The sequence below is a fragment of the Haliotis cracherodii genome, unplaced genomic scaffold (genome assembly GCF_022045235.1).
Source record: "Haliotis cracherodii isolate W230 unplaced genomic scaffold, xgHalCrac1.p SCAF_10, whole genome shotgun sequence".
In the NCBI taxonomy this organism is placed as follows: Eukaryota; Metazoa; Mollusca; class Gastropoda; order Lepetellida; family Haliotidae; genus Haliotis; species Haliotis cracherodii.
The window spans coordinates 3,746,949-3,766,191 of NW_027266265.1; the positions used below are offsets into that span (position 1 = coordinate 3,746,949).

Genomic DNA, 19,243 nt, shown 5'->3' on the forward strand with positions numbered 1-19,243 from the left:
CATAAGGTTGTATGTTTTCTGACTTACTGACCAACTTGTAGAATGCCAGTCAAACAATTGTACACAGTAACTAAAACTCTTTGTTCTGTGCTTGACTGATACTGATACTTACATTGGGGTAGTCATGGTAGTTGGTGGCTGTTGTGTGTTGACTGATTTCATTGTGTATATGATGTTCTGTTCATGTATGTCATTTCTCTCTTTTCCATACTGGACCATCTAGGGGGTAAGTACAGACATGTAATACAATATATCTAAGGTCTGATCATATATGATATAGCAACATATCTTGCTGAGAAAATCATGTAGACAGTTTACAAGTTTGTTTTTTATCATATTGTCTAAGATATGATATGAGCATGTTCAGTATGTGGTGCTTAGTCTATGACAGAAACTTATGATAGGTCTTGTGGTAGAGCATCCGCCCGAAGAGCAGGTCGGTGGTGCGATCCATGGCCATCTCATACCAAAAGACGTAAAAAGATGGTACTTGTTCTTCAGCCTGGTGCTTAGCATTAGGGGGATGAAACAAGGACTCGTCACCTCTGAGTCGGTTTACCATGGTATACTGTGCTCATGTTCACAACAAAATTCATGTTCAACTGCAGCATGGTATCTCAGTGGGCTAGCACTATTAAACCAGCATTAGTCTGGACTAGTACAAGCAGCCAGTCACACACACCTGTCGCTCTATAAGTGCAATAATCTTGAATGCAACGTTACACTCCATCCCACCTCTCCTAATGTCCTGAGTACCGTATTTTCTTGAGTATAGTGCACACCCATGTATAATGCGCACCCCCCTCTAGCGGGTTCAATATTTTGGAAAACAAGAAAGTTGAATATCATGCGCAGAAAAATATTACACCGTACCCTTTCAGCAAAGTCTGGCAAACAAACGGGTGATGAGAAACTTCATCAGTACAAATTCGAAATTTGAGATAAAAAATCACCAGACATGTTGATTTACCGTTTAAATTGTATTTTTTGTTCAGCTTGGCATTGTTTTATATCCAGGGATTAAGATTACATTTTGTACTTCATGCAGTGTTTTGTCCTCCCCAGGGTTACACACCTCTCCACATGGCAGCCATCCATGGTCATGAAGACATCATATCTCTCCTGGTACAGACATACAGTAAGTCGGTCCTATCTATACAGAAAACATGAGTGTCATAGCCATGTAATATAACAATGCTGGTTGCTATTATATAGAATGTCTGTCCATCATTGATGTCTCCACCAAGTGACTTCATCATCACCAGCCTATGTGATTCATTGTTATGAGTGAATTCATTGATAATGTGTTAAATTTTAATTATCCCTGATGTTACCGTGTCAGTTCATAAAGATTATGACGCCCATTTATGATGAATGATGTTGTGGTCCAACCCAACAATTGATCATAGATTTCACTCACTCAAGTTTTTCTTGCGGAATACAATTCCAACATATTAACCAACAACGATCACTCATCTTTTGCGCAACCAGTGCACAGACCAGGCCTAGCTTAGTTGTTAGTACTGAGAGTAAGTCCCCCATATTCAGTGTGCCCCGTCATGTTCCAGGAGCTGATGCCAACATGAGGGACTTCAGCGGCAAGAAGGCCAAGCAGTATCTGAAGAACTCCGCCTCTACAAAAGCACAACGTAAGCGAATATCCTCCTATTCAGGACCCTATGATTCACAGACAATCACAATCAGTCTCCCCACGCTCCCCCAGGGTAGCCAATCACGGCGCTCCATACTGCACCTGTCCCTCAGCGATATGCCCAATCAAACGTCAGCTTAGATCTGCTGGTGCAGGAGTCACTGCACCATTCAGTGTGGCTCCTCCTGATTGGCTGAACTGACATCACAGGACAATGATGCCATGTTCTCTCCTATAACCATGGTAACGAAGTCTACCTTTGTAGAAGACAAGCGGTGCTGGTTCTAGTGCCTTCATGATGAAAGCTGACATTGAGATCTTGGCTCACTGAAGACTCGCTTGCACAAGATGTAGATATGAAGTGTTTCTAACATATACTACTCAAAAGAAGTTAAAGAACACCCCATTTTTTCATATGCCATGACAGATTAACTTTTGTGATATGACAGCATCAGGTGATCCTTAACTTCTAATGAGTAGCATATGAAAACAGTGAAACTGTATAATTTTCAGATTTGCCGATATGTTGCTACAAAATCCATATCATTTGCAATCAGGCTTCTGAAAACAATATAAATGGATATGCATAAATGAACAATTATTTGCTAGTCTTTACTTGCAAGATGATTTTATGCAGTGTTAGAATTTGGCACTAGTCCTGTAGTTCTTGCCAAACTGCCCAATAGTTAAGGTATCAAAAGGACTTGTAGAAATTTGCCATTTTTGAGGGTTTTGCTATATATTATCATTATAAGAACTAGTGGACTAAAAAAGTTAGTTTCTATCACTGTTATGCATGGCTGCCAGGTTAGATTAACACAGAGCAAGTTAGCTATTGACTTCTTTAAACGGCAGTTGATGATCTCAGGATTAAAAGACAACTTGAGACCTGTTAGGTGTGTGTTTAGTTTGAGAATCTTCAAATATCTTTCTCACCTCACATGTGTAAAATCAGGGACCACTGAAACATATCTCGATGAACGTGATGAAAGGGTTGTATGCTCAATATAACTGACAATTGCACAGATACTACTATAGTAAGCAAACAAAAGCATCCTTTGTTGGACAATTGTGATGATGCTGCACAGTAGTTGGCGCTAAGAAGTGTCTGTGCCTTGATGAACCAGATTATTTTACATTAACCAAACATACTTACGTCAGATATTTATGACAACATGGCATATCATTATGATATTATCAGACAAGAAGGCATTTAGAATATGTTTTATGAGAATACCCCACATAACTTACATTGTGATGATTAGCAAGTAACATTATGTGTTGAACATACTTGACCCTGTCCTACTTTCATGTAGATAGTAGAATCTGCAGACTTCATCAATAATCTCACGGCACTGTTTGATGTTTTCTGCAGTTACTCAGCTGGATGAAATTGCATGTTTCAATATTGATTGATAACATTTACGCATATTTTTGTGAAGTATTACTACATATATGACTATGTACATTATGCTCCTTGCATATCAACATTTATATTTTTGTAATTTTGATATACACTGATATATCAGTTTAGCTTTGACATATATCAGGGTAGGAAGCATTCCATACCCCAGAACAAGCTGCCCTCATCACCTCTGCATTCAGTTGAGTGGGGCTTTCCTCTCTGATTGCGAGGGGCGTTCCTCTCTGATTGAGTGGGGCGTTCCTCTCTGATTGAGTGGGGCGTTCGTCTCTGATTGAGTGGGGCGTTCGTCTCTGATTGAGTGGGGCATTCCTCTCTGATTGAGTGGGGCGTTCCTCTCTGATTGAGTGGGGCGTTCGTCTCTGATTGAGTGGGGCGTTCCTCTCTGATTGAGTGGGGCGTTCGTCTCTGATTGAGTGGGGCATTCCTCTCTGATTGAGTGGGGCGTTACTCTCTGATTGAGTGGGGCGTTCCTCTCTGATTGAGTGGGGCGTTCCTCTCTGATTGAGTGGGGCGTTCCTCTCTGATTGAGTGGGGCGTTACTCTCTGATTGAGTGGGGCGTTCTCTGATTGAGTGGGGCGTTCCTCTCTGATTGAGTGGGGCGTTACTCTCTGATTGAGTGGGGCGTTCCTCTTTGGTTGTGTGGGGTGTTCCTCTCCAACTTTTTTCAAATTTGCCTGCCCAGGAAACGTACTTTGGAAGCCTAGATAAACCTCTGTTTAAGAGTTTTTGTGTGTGTGAAGTAAGCCTTAATTGCCATACAATGAATTTTAATACATGTATCTGTAAGTGTAAGAAACGGATTTGTTCTCTTCAGCCTAAAGATGTGGTTCAGTTTGTGCTTGAACACATTAACATAGTAGGGGCAAGGGTGGTCCAGTCATCTAAGGCGCTGTGATTCACTGTGCAGAGTTGCGTCCCTTGGGCACTCCAGAAACCTAAGGCGCTGTGATTCACTGTGCAGAGTTACGTCCCTTGGGCACTCCAGAAACGTATGATTGTGGGTTCGAATCTTGGTTCGCCTTGATTATGTTTCTAGGTTTGTCAGCACCATACCCATGCTCGTGGGTTTCACCGAAGTGGTAAACGTCTGAGACCTCCATCACTCCGGGCTTTCCTCCCACATTAATCTGACACGTCGTGATATAACTGGAATACTGTTAAAAGCGGCGTTAAACCCAACTCACTCACTCACTCACATTAACGTAGGAGATATGTTACGGTATGCCTTTTATGATAACTGCTTAAAGAAATATTTTAAAAAAGAAGTTTTTTATCATGTTAATAAATTGCAATTTTTTAAACAATAACCATGATATCTTTTCTAACACATTGGAAACTTATAACTAATAGAAAATATGTGAAAGCACTCTCCACTACTGAATGCAGAGCTGATATGTGTTTTTGGGGGTTGTTAGCAAGGATATATAAGGCAGACAACTCTGTATGTCATGCTAGTTGTACTTATCGCTTATCATTTCATAATGCTATTAGTATAGATCGTTCTGCTTTTTCATATTCACATATACTCTTTATGAATGTGGTTTATGAACATGATGAATGTGGTTCTCTTGTACAAACTTTACAATGAATTGTACTTGTATTCATTCATTCCATATGCTTGAGATCAGATGTTATGTTATTAATGAAGGCTTGGAATGTAAGTAGTTTTAGTCCTAATTTGGTTTTGTTGGAAGTCAAGAATCAGAGGTTATTAAGGGTTTGTTTGCTGTGATATTTCTGTTCGTCAGATCTGTTATATGTAGGTTGTAGTTTATTACGGTATTGTTTTGCAGACTTACTGCTTTGCATTTTACATTTTACATTTTACAGATTTGTTGGTTGTTGAGTAGAATTATTTTGAAGTAAAGTATGGAGTATGAAAGATCCTGGTCCCATGGCTTACATAGTGTAGAAGGGGTAAATGCAGAGTGAGATTGTAAGGAATTTTAACACCAAACCATCAACATGATCAAGGCTGAAAATGGTGTTTTGTATATAGCTTAAGTATCAGATGAGAAAATGTCCCAAAAATAAGGACATTGAACCTTTTGATTTGAGAGGCAGATTTAGACATTGATGGGTCTTTTCATGGGACATGACTTATTGTCGATATTGTGTGATGTAGAGCAAGATTGAGTAAAATTTATGATCGGTCTGAAGAATTATTGAAACAATTATGTCCGGTCTTTTAATGGGACATGGCTTATTGTCCATATTGTGTGATGTAGAGTAAGATTGAGTAAAATTATGATCGGTCTGAAAAATTATTGAAACAATTATGTCCGGTCTGAACAATTATTGAAAGTTATCAAAGAGTGTTGAGGCCCCAGAAGGAAATATTTTTCTATTACTCACAGATGGGCGTTATCTAAACTTGAAGATTCAGTCAGCTGCTTGTAGTGTTTTGACATCTTGATCAGGGCTTATATTTTCTTGCCAGTTTAGAATGTTCCAAAAAGTTAGCCATGTCACATGGCGTGAAATAAAATACATATTCAAAACTACCGTATTACACGTGTCTAAACCTAGAAAACAAATGTAGTTTAATTTGTTGATTAACTGGTTTATTTGGTTTCGGAGCGTATTGTCTCAAAATGAGATTCAATGCCATGAACACTAAACTGTGCATCTGAAAAGCACTTATGGTGTGTCCCTTAGGGCCTGTGTTATGCATCAGTTGTGCAGTTCTGGCAGTTCAAGCCAAGGTTTGATCTGTGCGCTGTAGGCCTGTGCTGTTGGTCTGTATGTCTTTTATAACAGTATGACAAAGATGATATGCAAAGGTTTCATCTTCAGCGTGTTCAGGCACTGGAGAATTACGTATTGTATACTTGTAAGTTGCCTCTCCAACCAACACAATGTCGGCATGGTCGTGACATTGGCATGGATCTCTGTTGGATCTCTGTTGGACCTCTGCTGGACCTTCTTCACACTTACAAAGGACCAAACTTCAACCAGGACCACGCTCTCTCTGTGTCTAGTCACAAGCGTAGTGGACTCTCTCGAAACAGGCAGTACTGAAGGCCAGCATCCTTGTCTAGAGTTAGAAACTGGCACTAGTCCTATTGTCCTTGTCAAACTGCCCAATAGTTAAGGTATCATAACGAGTAATAGAAATTTGCCATTTTTAAGAGTTTCACCATATGTTATCATAATAAAGACCAGTGGACTAAAACTTTATTTCTAATTGATTGTCAGATTCATATAGTATCGTAGTTGTGATAACACTCCATTCCAAAAAATATCAAAAATTAAAAATGTTGTCTATTATTTCAACCTTCGCTGTGGTGGTTCTAGATGTTGAAGCAAATTTAAGGCTGAAATACATTCTTGTGTAGCACTGTTAATCAACATTAATTCAACATAACCTGAAGTTTTGTTTTTGTGCTGTATTGCTTGAAGTTGAAAGAATTTTTGTCTCAGCCTGTATTTATTGACATGGACATAAATGTCAAATTCAACATTCCTTCTATAGTTGTTGTATTGCTTGATTTCTAGACGTAGAAGGATTGATCATTATAGGCAAAATGATAGGGCTTTCATCCCAGATCTATCTGACGAGATGTATTAAGTTGGTGTTGAATAACAATATAGAATCTACATTCTCACACATGTCAAACATGATGACAGTCAAACACTTTTCGTTTGTTAATTTCCTTTTCCTAGCTGTCAAAATGCTTGAATCTTAATTAAGAAAAAAAATTTGGGTTAAGAACAGACATAAATGTTTTTGATTATTGTGGTTTGTGATGGACGTCGACCCATGGTAAGCCCTTGCGGGCCACCAGTACTGTCTGGTTAGAGAGAGGTCCACTGACCTGAGATAACTCCCTGCTTGCCCATCAGCTTACGGTGTGATATCGTCATGCATCATATGTTTCTCGTGTCTATGCTGCGTTCTTTACTTCCTCGTGCACAGACCTGTTTTCCATGCAGTCACATGTTGCTTACATGTTTTCATAATATCTATCACTTGTATTATTTTTAGTACTTGACTGAATAAAGAATCTCCAATTTTTGTTAATCCTTCATTGTAGTCCTGCAGCGAATGTAATTTGAAAACGGCTGAAAAAACTCTTCTGTAACAGAATCTGTTTTGACAGTGGGCGTCATCTTCACCAGGATTATGTCTGAACACTTTGGCAGAGATGATGACGTGTTTGTTGCCATGGTAACACCAATCTCATTAAAATCAGATCTTAGTTCTCACTACCGCTTAACAAAGATCTGAGGACATCCCATTACGGGTCACGTCAGACCGACCTTGCGAGAACTTTGACCGACCAATTGAATGACCAATCAGATGGCAGCTTTCTCGTGCTTTACGGGACAAATTTCGAATTGGCGCTAATTTTAAGTTGGCGACTACGCTTCGAAACATATTTCACAAATTCTCAATTACAAATTTGAAACCTGAACAAAAAAAACATTCTGGAATGTAAGGATTCAGTCGTTAAACCCGTAATTATCGTTTGGAATACCCAGTGTTAAGTTTTCGAGATTGCATGATTAGAAATCACATTCCGACTGTCACTTTCATAATCTGGTAAGCGACGCACTGATTGGTCGGATGAAAGGTCGTTCTGACATGACCACTAATGGGATGTCTTCAGGTCTTTGTTTAGCGGTAGCGAGAACTAAGGTCTGATTTTAATGAGAGTGGTAACACTATCTGCACAACACATTGGCTAGATATGGATAGACTTGGTGGGATGAAGTTATCTCCAACTGGTGTCTATTGTTTATCTCAACTGACGTATATTGTTTATCTCAACTGGTGCATATTGTTTATCTCAAGTGGTGCCCACCAGCATCTGACATGCTCACATTTATCTCCTGCTCTCAGTTCTCCCTTATCTCCAGGATTTCCCTTTGACCTGGGGGCACAGGTGGCAGTCGTCTAAGGCGCCGCGATTCGCTGTGCAGAGTTGCATCCCTTAGGCACGCCAGAAACATATGGTTGTGGGTTCGAATCCCGGTTCGCCCCGATTATGTTTCTAGGTTTGTCAGTACCATACCCGTGCTCGTGGGTTTCACCGAAGTTGTAAACGTCTGAGACCTGCATCACTTCGGGCTTTCCTCCCACATTAAGCTGACACACCGTGATATAACTGGAATACTGTTAAAAGCGGCGCTTAACCCAACTCACTCACTCACTCACTCCCCTTGACCTGGAGATAATGGAGTCTGCTGTATGTAGTCTGAGACTCGCGCTCTACATGTATTAATGCGATGTTTGGAACTTGGATTGTGTTGGAACATGTTGAATTCTGAATGTTCACTCTGTTTCATATCATGGTTACGATGGTAACAATTTCGTCCTGAGTCACTTTTTGCAAAATTGAAAGCGTTAAAAGTCATCATTTGGGTATTATTGCCGAACTTGAAAAGTCTATCAGGATCACGTGATTGTCTCAGTGATTTAGCTGGAGATAAATGGCATGTGGACATTTTTGTGAATTTATCGACTTTTGATGAGATATTTTTCAATGTTATTACCAAATTTGAGAAAAACCTGCAGGATATTTTGGATGACAACCTATGTCTCCAAGAAAATGAACCAAACATGCTGGTTCGGAAGGTGAGTGGATGATCCCACAAAAGACGGAAGATTGTTGTGAAGGCCATATTTTGAGACCTCACACATCCTCTGCGTCAGTTTTCTTGGCTTGTCTGAATCTTTACATCTTCAAGCTCTATTATAACCTGGAAGCATCACACCAGTCTCTAGCACTGCCCTGGTGGAGCCAGGACAACGTCAGATGCCGTGACACGCACTGCCGAGGATGAACTGCCAAGATAAAGTAGATACATGGAGTTTAATCCCCAAGAACTGGATTATTTATAAGATTTCTAACATGTTTTTACATAATTTTATATGCTCACTTTGTTTTCATTCTCTCAAGTGATGGATGTGGGTCTTATGTTTTTAATTTTTTTATCTTAATTGTTGAAAGCCATTCTTGTTCAGGTAGTTTTATAACAAAGTAAATCAGCAGAGCAGTTTTTGAATTTGCCCATAATGGCAAAGATTGATAAGCAGTAATAAGGTTTGTTAAAACATTATATATACTATTCTTGATATTACTTCTGATCTACACCCAACTGCTGCCAGTGCAACTCTATTATATCTTGTGTTGATATTAATATTCAGTTCTACAACTCTTGTTTCCAGCGTCCTTCCATTGCCAAGCCATTAATCTCTGACGCCATCAAGCATCTCAGTCACTTTCAATCAAATCCTCCGTTCCCAAGACCAGCACCAGAGTCTAGGTTGTACTAGGTTTCTGTGTCGACATTATCCGTGGACCTTCACAGTCCAAGTTTCACTTTACCTTACCAAATATTCAGGTTTAAGAAGGAAGAAGTTGACATGACATGTTACCAATTTTACCTCAAGATTTCTAAATTCTTGCATTGACTTATCCCAATCCTGCTATGATCTAAATCACACTGACTTTGCACGATTGACCATTGACCACTAATGATTGACCATTGACTACTGACCATTGACTACTGACCATTGATATCAGTTAAGATCCGGGTTAAAATTGGTCTTCAGCAACCAACACATGTTGTAAGAGGCGACTAACATGCATGTCATTGTATCCCAATTGCGTACATCGATGCTCATGATGTCAATCACTGGATTGTCCGGTCCTTATTGGATAATTTAGTATTTACAGACCGCCATCACATAGCTGAAATATGGCTGAGTGCGGGGTCAAACAACAAACAAACAGACCACTGACTACTTACCATCCCTGTTTAACTTCATGTCTATTGAAAATATAGAATACTGCTGGCTCGTTATATTTAAAATGGTAAATTAATTTTTTTATGTTTTTAATTTAGACATTCTTTCATCATTTTATTAGCGTATCACCTGATTTGGATCAGGACACTAATCCTTGAAGGAGGCTGTCAGAGATTTGGGTGGCGTGGCACTGTGAGGATTGTACCTTACTTGATCTTTCAATATTCCACCTCTTCTAAAGATATTCGTCTCAATTAATTCCAACATCACAGATTACAATGTTTAAGAATCACTAAATATTAACTCCACAAAGGAGTTCTATCAGAAAGACATTCATAAAAATTATCTTTTCATGAATTATTTATTTTAATTTAACTCTTATTTTTTATGTTTAATTGACACAAGACACCATTTGATCTAAACATTTATATTGTGTGTGTCTTTATGTACATGTGTGATTTAGTATGGCTTAAATAGAAGGCTAGTTTCAATTCCTCTTGCAAGGATATTTTCCACCCGCTATGGTAAACATCTTTGTTGGAAAATCTTAGGCACTATCTATTTGTTTGTCATATGTAAGTCTATACTAATCATTGCTAAATGTGAACTTTGAGATTCAACCAATTGTCCGGTAATTCTATCAGTAAACAGTGAATTTTTAATATGTTAAACATTTTATAGAATACATTAGAATATTAACTGATAATGCTCTTAAGTGCTTCATAGTACAAGTGACCTGTGTGATTTTTGTTTTTGTACTAATAGTAATATAGTTATGACATTGCTGTGAGTGAAAGTACTGTTATATGGAAGTACTGTTATAATACTGTGTGGATGTACTGTTATACGCCAGGTAGTGTTTGACTACGAATTGCCCCCGAATCAAACATTTTGACAGGGACGGTGTAAGCTGTCAGTTATGTATTTTTGTTTGAAATAGACAACTTTCAGCTGAGTGAAAATATGCATTTGATGTGATGGTAAGTTGTTGCAACTTATTTCCCACTTTGACATGTGAAGGGCCATGTGCATGATATTCCCACCTGGGTGGTCACTGTGCTTGTGCCTTCTGTTGTAATGAAATAGACATTGACATCACATCTTTAGCGACAAATCACTGAACTTACAACATGGTACATAGATGATTGAAGGGGGCACCTGTCACAGGAGTCATTTATAATCTCATATCATCATCATCATCATTGTCATCATCCTAATCGTCATCATCGTCATCATCATGAATCATCATCATTCATCATCATCATCATCATCATCATCATCATAATCGTCATCATCGCCTTCATCGCCGTCATCATCATCATCATCATCATCATCATCCACCTCATGGCCATGCACTGCATCAGGAACTAATCACGTATCTTACTCACTGACATTTGAATGAGGAGACCAAACTGCATCAGTATGTTAGGCATGAAATGATATTAACAGATTAGGAAATTAATCAATATTAATACCTTTATGTACCTCAACTCGTCTGCATATTGAAGAGCATTTGAGACTAAAATCGAGTTATTCACAATGATAAGCATTATTTACTTGTCATGAAGTCCGCTGTTACTGTGTTTAGTAAATAATGCTAAAATCGTGCAACTTAACATTCAGAAGGTTTGAATATTGCTTTCTGGGTATATTACTTCATTATTTACTTTTGCCTCTCAATTAGAAAGTCTGTTGTTTACCAGTTAGGTCTTCCCACTTAGTGTATCATAGGTAGGTCCAGAGGCCCACCCACCACCACCAACCCACCCACACCCCTTGACAAATCAAATGTGGTATGTTGTAGGCAGTAAAATTGACAGAGAGGTGTTTGATATTTTGGACCCCCCCCCCTTTTATAAACGCTGGATCCACCCTTGTGTATTCCAGTGAAGATGCACTGTATACATGAGTGAGTTAGGTTTATGGTTTTTTAGCAATGTCCTTGCACTATAGTGGCAGGGGGCACTAGAAAAGGGGTTCCCACATTGTATCCATGTAGGGAATTGAACCCAGGCATACCTGGCAAATTCCTGGATCACTTAACTGCCCCGCCGTTATACATGAATAGCTCTACCTAACATTTGGACTGATTAATATAAGGGTAACGCTATTTTTCAGGGCATTATCATTTGCAGAACCCAGATCTTCCATTAACTGCCCGACGAAGGAGGGCCGTTGAAAAGACCGCGGGCTTCTGCAAATGATAATGCCCTGAAAAATAGCATTACCGTTATTATAGCTAATATGGATAGCATTTGTTATCAAATAAAAATAATCAATATTGGTTTTGAAACATTTAGTGCAATCAACAGGAATGTCACTGACCCACTTTTACAAATATGGAAACATCATAGAACAAACCAGATGACGTCACTATTGAACATGACATCACCTATTCCTATTCCTATGACACCACCTAACAACGGGCGTGATAATGGCCCGTCGTCAAGCAATATGAGGGCATTATCAAGTTACAGTGGCCCGCTCATTTCAGATGACTAGCGGGCGGTTTAATGATAATTCTATCCATTTTAGCTATAATGGGTTCCCATGCCCCCACCTGGATGCAATGTGCATTTGATGCAAGGAAAGCCAAAGGAGGAGATAGTGAATGTACCTGGAACTCTCAGATTAACGCAGACAGATGCTAAAGCTGTGTTGGAGGAAGTTGCAATGCCTCTGGTTGCCTCGTCACGGAGAGTAGGGAAGTGCTGCTTGTGCATCATGGTGACAAGGGCCGCAGTTTTCATAGTCAGGGCCCCAGATGATTGAGTTCTTGCAGGATTTAGTATCATATGAATGACCTTGACATGAGGGTGACGATTATGGTGATTTTCAACAGGAAGTGGCTTTGTCATTCATTGATAACATCGCACATCAGAATCACAGCACACAAAACACTAATCCACATAGACACTATAACAAACATCATCTAGATACACTTATTCATACCTAGCACGGGACAGCATATGTTGTATATGTAAATCTACTTTATGTATTTTTCCTACAATGAGAAAACAAATCAAATTTGTTATTTTTCCTTTTAAGATGAAGCATGTACAAGTTAAAGTGCTGTTGATTTGTTTCCTTCGCATGATATTGATTTGTGAATAATTTCAACATTTTGATTTCCCATTTGACCTCTGCTTTGAGTTGCTGAGAATAGAAAGGTGATGGTTAAGATGTTGATCTGTACGATGATATTCAGTTTCTTGTGACCTGCCTGGCATGTGTCTTATGATCATGCATGTTCCTCCGTTGGTTTCCCTGTGGTGTAGGGACGTGTGATAATTTGAACTAGTGTTGTTATTTGTTATATTGAAAACGTGACAATCATAGTGTTGTGTAGTGTTGTTTTAGTGTTGTGTAATAGCAACCATTACATGTTGATTATGAATCATTGTCAAAGTGATTAGCAATATATGAATTTAATAATTAAATATTTTATCACATCAGGGATGAAATTATGTGATGGTAATTTAATTGTGTTCTGAATAATGATGTAATTATTAACACATGGAATACAGTATTTCTATACCTTTTTTTCAGAAACTCTTTTATTTGTATAAATTATTTCTTTTCCTTTCAATTTTAAATTTATCTTCTTTCAATTTACAGAATTACTTCTAAGCCGAACACTACAATCAAATCTGGGTATGTAACCAGTAGCCTAGCCGATGGCACTCTTACTAACGCCACATATAGCTTCTTTCAGTGTCTGTGATTATGTATGGGATGAATGAAAATATTAGAGACGTAGACTGCTTTGTACACAGTATTCCAAACACATTGTGTCATCCCAAGCCTCGTATCGACCTGTGAAGTTCCGGGGTAGAATAGGTCTTCAGCAACCAATCCTTGCCGTAAAAGGTGACTATGCTTGTGATAAGAGGCGACTAACGGGATCGGGTGGTCAGGCTCGCTGACTTGGTTGATGCATGTCATCGTATCCCAATTGCGAGGATCGATGCTCATGAGGTCAAACGCTCGATTTTTTACATACCGCAGTCATATAGCTGGAATATTGCCAAGTGAGGTGTTAACAAACAAACAAACAAAAACAAACATCCCATGCCTCCTTCAAAGGGTTCTGACGACTTTGCCCACGTGCACAAAGCAGTCTTAGCACTAAGACTATCATGTGTTTATGATAAAGGATTGGTGTTACTATTATTGTTGTGCTAAGATCACTTTGTGCAAGTGGACCCTTGGGCTTATTTCAAACAGTCGTCCCAGTGATGACTTGTTTAAGTTAACTATGACTGTTAATATTCATGGTGCTTCTGTTCCTTAGTGAATGGGCGCTGGACCTGCATGTATATATTTATTCATTGCATTTCGTACACTAAGGACAACTTTACTTGAATGTTTTTCATGAGCTGTGTGTACATGAAAGAAACAATACTTGCTGTAACAAAACAAATTCTACTCAAACAAGTTAAGGAACACCCCCAATTGGAAGTCTGTGTCAGTGTGTTGCAAGACCCACCAGCCATGAATTAACTAGAGTCAAATAGAGTTTTCTTTAACTTCTTTTGAGTAATATATGTTAAATAATAACACTTGCAACAGTTACAGCCTTAGAAATTCATGCTTGTCCGCTGGCCTGTGATTATTGAATTGTGCTGTGACAAGTAAAAATCCAATGATGGTAGTCCTCAGGCAAGTAGCATTTGAGGGCTGTAGTTCTGAACAAGTTCTTCATGCTTCAATTTTGGTATAATTTAGAAGCGAATGAAACTGACAGAATATATGCATAGTAAATAAACATTGTAAACATGTTTGTCTTGTTCAAGCAGGAATCCCCAATAACTCTTGAGAACTAGTGAAAAAAGTTTACATTAGACACATTTCTAAGGCTGCTGTTAGTACCCCCATGGTATTCTTGCTTAAAGAACATGATGTCCTTCTCAGTGACGCCATCTCCAGACTACAAGAACCAATGTGATATTCCATCAGTTTGTTGTATCTGGACTTGTCACATCACAGTAGTGCATGGCTTGAAACTGGTGTCAGCCTTACATCCTGTATGTTGTTAGGCCAAATAAACATATCTGTGTTTCAGGTTTCCTTGTATCACGCAAATGTTTTCATTACAGAAACAGTCGATAAAAATCAGATGTTTCTACATGTTATCTATCGTTGCTTGTTGAATATTGACCTACAAATTTAACAAAACATTGCAACCAACTGGCCTAAACAAGCCACTGGTGTTAAGCTTTCTTTAAAAAAAATATCAAATTTAAAAAAGAACCCATCCTGCTGACCCATACTTGTTGACTTGGAACCAGAAACAAAGATATTTTTGTTTGTTAGGCCTCCTGCTGATCTGTATCTGTAGAACTGTAGAAGACTGCTTCTTTCTCTGTGTGGTTGACAGATTGGTTTGTTCCTATAGCAGTTAAACACATCCATGCTAACAGTCTGTGACTTCAGTCAAGTGTCTGAAGCCGAGTTTTGAACAATTTTAATTGGTCTAGTACACATGGCCAATGATAACCCACATTTTAACAAAAATCTCCCTTAAGTTTCAAGCTACAATTTTGGGCCTGTTTTTGATACACCTTTGCTTTTACACTTCTAGATTTTGTTTTGTTGGCCTGTAATCAGGTAATCACACTGCTTGAAACTAAGCTTGAAAGTAGAGGGGTTTTCATCCTAACCCTGATGTTAAACAGTAAAGATCTATGTGTCCCTAGATTGATTCCCCTTCATTTCAATTGATCAAGTGTCAATTGTAGAAGTATATGCCAGTGAGCACACTGGTAAACTCCTGCTTTGTATCACATCCATGAGCGATGGCAGACAATAGATGCAGCAGTGCTGTAAGTAAACAGGCATCCATCCACACATCCAGCGTCATGTGTCCCTCTGACACTGTATCAACACAGACTGATACTGTATCAACACCGACTGACACTGTCGAGTAGAGCAGGTATTGTATCTATTGCTGAAATCAACATACGTCAATTTCCTGTATTGATAATGTAAACAACGTAGGTTAGGTTGTGCTTGTGTTATGTGTCGTCTGTGGAGGGTAGTCATCTGTGTATTTACTTGTGTTAGTCATGGTCATCTGTGAGCATCACAGACTGTTGGAACTGCATTCAAAACATGCCAAAAATATACATCTGACGAGTTGCTTCATATTTTTTGTAAAAGATCTTGTTTGAAAAACCAAGAATACTAACTATGTTATATCACATTCAGGACTTCAATGACTTGACATCTGAAAATAATGTAAAAAAGTAATGTCAATTATGTCTCAGTGGCTAAAATAAATAATTATTGATTGACAATTCAAAAACAGAATCTGTTTATAAGTAGCCATAAGATCTAGATTCTATCAAACCAAGCTGATCGAGGAGTTAGGATAAGGGACAGGCAAGGAGGAACTGCAGACAGTGTGTACACAGTAAGGTAAGTAGATGTACGAATCACGAGAAGTGATCGAGATAATCAGGGGTAAGGATTGAACAAATATTTGGGTTACTTCTCAGGTTCTGGGCGTTCTCTGGATGACTCTTTCATGAGGACGATGTCGTTCAGGAAGAGTCACCGCGCCAGGGCGATCTCCTCGCTACTTCAAGCCACCTCCAGCATCACCCGCACCCAGACGTTCAGGTCCAGCTGGGATGGGTCGTCCGAGAACCTGAGGGGGGAGAAGTCCACGCCTGATTCCTCCCCGCCCGGCAGCAATACGTCCTCCCCGTCCTCGTCCAGGAAGGGATCGGTATGTTCACAGTGGGAAGCTGCTTCTTCAACTACGGGCTGAATACCAGTAATTGTAGGAATTTATATCAGGCTTATTAAATAACTCTTGTTTCTCTTGAACGTGAATATTTTGCCCTGAAGAAGGTTCCCGGTAATTAGAATTGCTACAATTTTCCCCCAGTTCTCCAAACCAGATCGTGACATGATGCCGCCCCCCTCAGCTCCTACTCGCAGGAAGAGGATGCCAGCTTCTGGCAGCGGAGATAATTTGTCCTTGGGCAGGTGAGTTTTCGAAAAACTGTCACTTCAGAAGGAGCCATGAGCACAACAAACAAAATCCTCAACTTGAATGAGTGTTCAGGTAACCCTGTGGTAAAAGTGTTTTTTCCTCCTGCCTTCAAATGTGTACATTAGTGTGTGCAATACCAGGAATATTGCTAAAAGTGGCATGAAAACTTCTCACTCACCCATTCACTTGACTTCATGTTCTGGTAATTTTCCATGCTCTTGCAGTCCATCTGAGAAAAGTCTTGGGACAAGATCGGAGTCTGACCCTTCACTGACCACACATTCAGCCAAGATGACCTTCATCTAGATGCAATACACTGCCGCCGCCAGAAGTGCCAAGCAACTACAATATCAAACACAGACTTGTATCTGTATCGTGTACTTGCAAGTTAGTGGGGCTGTGAATTGCCAATGTCATACTGCAACATGTTGCAAGACTTTCGGCTGTGTTGTGATATGTATTGCAATATATCATCATTAACATACAAGTATGTTTTCTTACACTTTCGTACTGCCCTTCGTTATGTAATCAAATTTTTACCTTACAGAGTAGGCATGGCAACCATTTGTAAAGCTTAATCAAGGGAGGTAACACAGTGAATGTAGTGGCAGATAACAAAATTATTATCGTTTAGCTGTATGAGAAAGATTTTAATGTATATCATTATTCTTTCAATTTAGCATCATAAACATCCTCAGTGGAATATACTTATAGTTGAGAACTTGTTCCTCGAGTGCATTGAGATAAAGCTTGTTATATAATGGGAATATAAAACTAATATGATATACTTGCATCTGTTTAGTGCAGATTTTATGGAATATTAGGCATACATGCAGCTGTAACAAAGCTATAGTTTTCTATTGTAGGAGGAACTTTCAACAGTCAGTAAGATTAAGCAAATCGTCATGTGAATCAGTTTAATCAGAAATCAAAATCACATTCTCACCTTCAGCCTTTGCGAAATGTATATATATCGTACATATGAAATTATCTTTTAGTTTTACATTATGAGATTGCTAGGGTCCTTTTGTATAGTTATTTGACGTTACTTTATGTTTGATAAAGTCAACTAGTGTTCAGATATGGAAAAGTTGTATATACATATGGACTTGTACATGAATGTGTTCATTAGCTGAGATTTGCTGTAGAATATTGGTGATTATTTATGATGTTTACACAAACAATATTTGTATGAATATATATATGTGCCTATGTGATAATCCTTTTATGATTATGTTTTGGCATGTGTTTACATGTGGTTATCAATTTGTGGTTATCACAGCTATTGAACTGTTTTGTTAAATACATTGTGGCATGGTTACCCTGTACTGCTGAAAATTGCTGATACCTTTTTCAAGGTTTGGACAAATCTTCCTTGTATTTCCCTGATCACAGATTTGCTTGGTCAAATCTGATGAAAAAATATTTTATTTTTTTTTTCAAATTTGCTTTTATTTCAGCTATTTGTAAACCTAAGCATGGCATGGTCACTCAATAACTGTGTAAGGTAAACTTTGGAGAAATAGAAAATGGATGTGAATGTGACTGAGGGCGTATGCTGTTGTACTGTCCAGTTAAAAACAACAGTTCATTTTTCACTGCCACCTGGGGGCTTTTTTCTTCTTCTTTATTATTATTATTATTATTATTATTATTATTATTATTATTATTATTATTACCATATTCGACATAAAAAGCACCCAGGGCGTTCTCAAAATTAGAAATAGGGGGCTCTTATTACAATATTATTTTGGTGAAAAACAACATAGTTGAAAGATCACAAATTTTGGCGTTTATACTGACAGTCTGAAATGTTAATATACGACAGATAAATTTTTCCAGAATTTAATTTCCCTAAATAAAGATGCATATACGACACATATTATACATGAATAAATAAGTCTTGTGTACATTAAACAAGCGGAAGGGGTGCTAATTGGGATTGTTCACTAGCCAATAAAAAGCAAATGTCGTCGTGGGCGCTTTTTAGAGCGGGGCACTTATTACGTCGAATACGGTATTATTATTATTATTATTATTATTATTATTATTTCAACTGAATATGTGATTCCAATAATTTAAGATGGTCCTCATGAAATAAAGCTTATTTCGACCAGTGATGTCTTTTTGAGCTCATTTGACACTTTGCTGCAAAGTACGGTTATAGTGAACTCAAGGGGACCACTAATTGTTCTCTGGTATATCCATCAGTTCATTATAAGGGTGTTCGTTATTACCATAGTTTACTGTAGTTCTTTTATAGTTTGAACCTAAATATTGTCTTCATGATGTTATTGTGTGCATGACTGATGCCTATGAATACCAGATGATTAAGAGTACAGACAGTCACTCTTGCAGGATACACTGGATATGGTGAACAAAGGGACCATGCTAGTGTACATGTA

General features: G+C 38.5%; 1 protein-coding gene across 1 annotated transcript in view; it reads left to right on the top strand.

Moving 5' to 3' along the window:
• LOC139453971 (ankyrin repeat domain-containing protein SOWAHC-like) overlaps positions 1–18,216 on the top strand; it is a 33,388-nt gene extending 15,172 nt beyond the window's left edge. The window contains exons 9-14 of the mRNA XM_071235431.1: positions 1,066–1,138; positions 1,569–1,649; positions 13,454–13,489; positions 16,336–16,568; positions 16,731–16,831; positions 17,063–18,216. Of these exons, the coding sequence (XP_071091532.1) occupies positions 1,066–1,138; positions 1,569–1,649; positions 13,454–13,489; positions 16,336–16,568; positions 16,731–16,831; positions 17,063–17,144 (606 nt within the window). The 3' untranslated portion in view covers positions 17,145–18,216. The remainder of the gene's footprint in view (positions 1–1,065; positions 1,139–1,568; positions 1,650–13,453; positions 13,490–16,335; positions 16,569–16,730; positions 16,832–17,062) is intronic.
• The last annotated feature ends 1,027 nt before the right edge of the window (positions 18,217–19,243 follow it).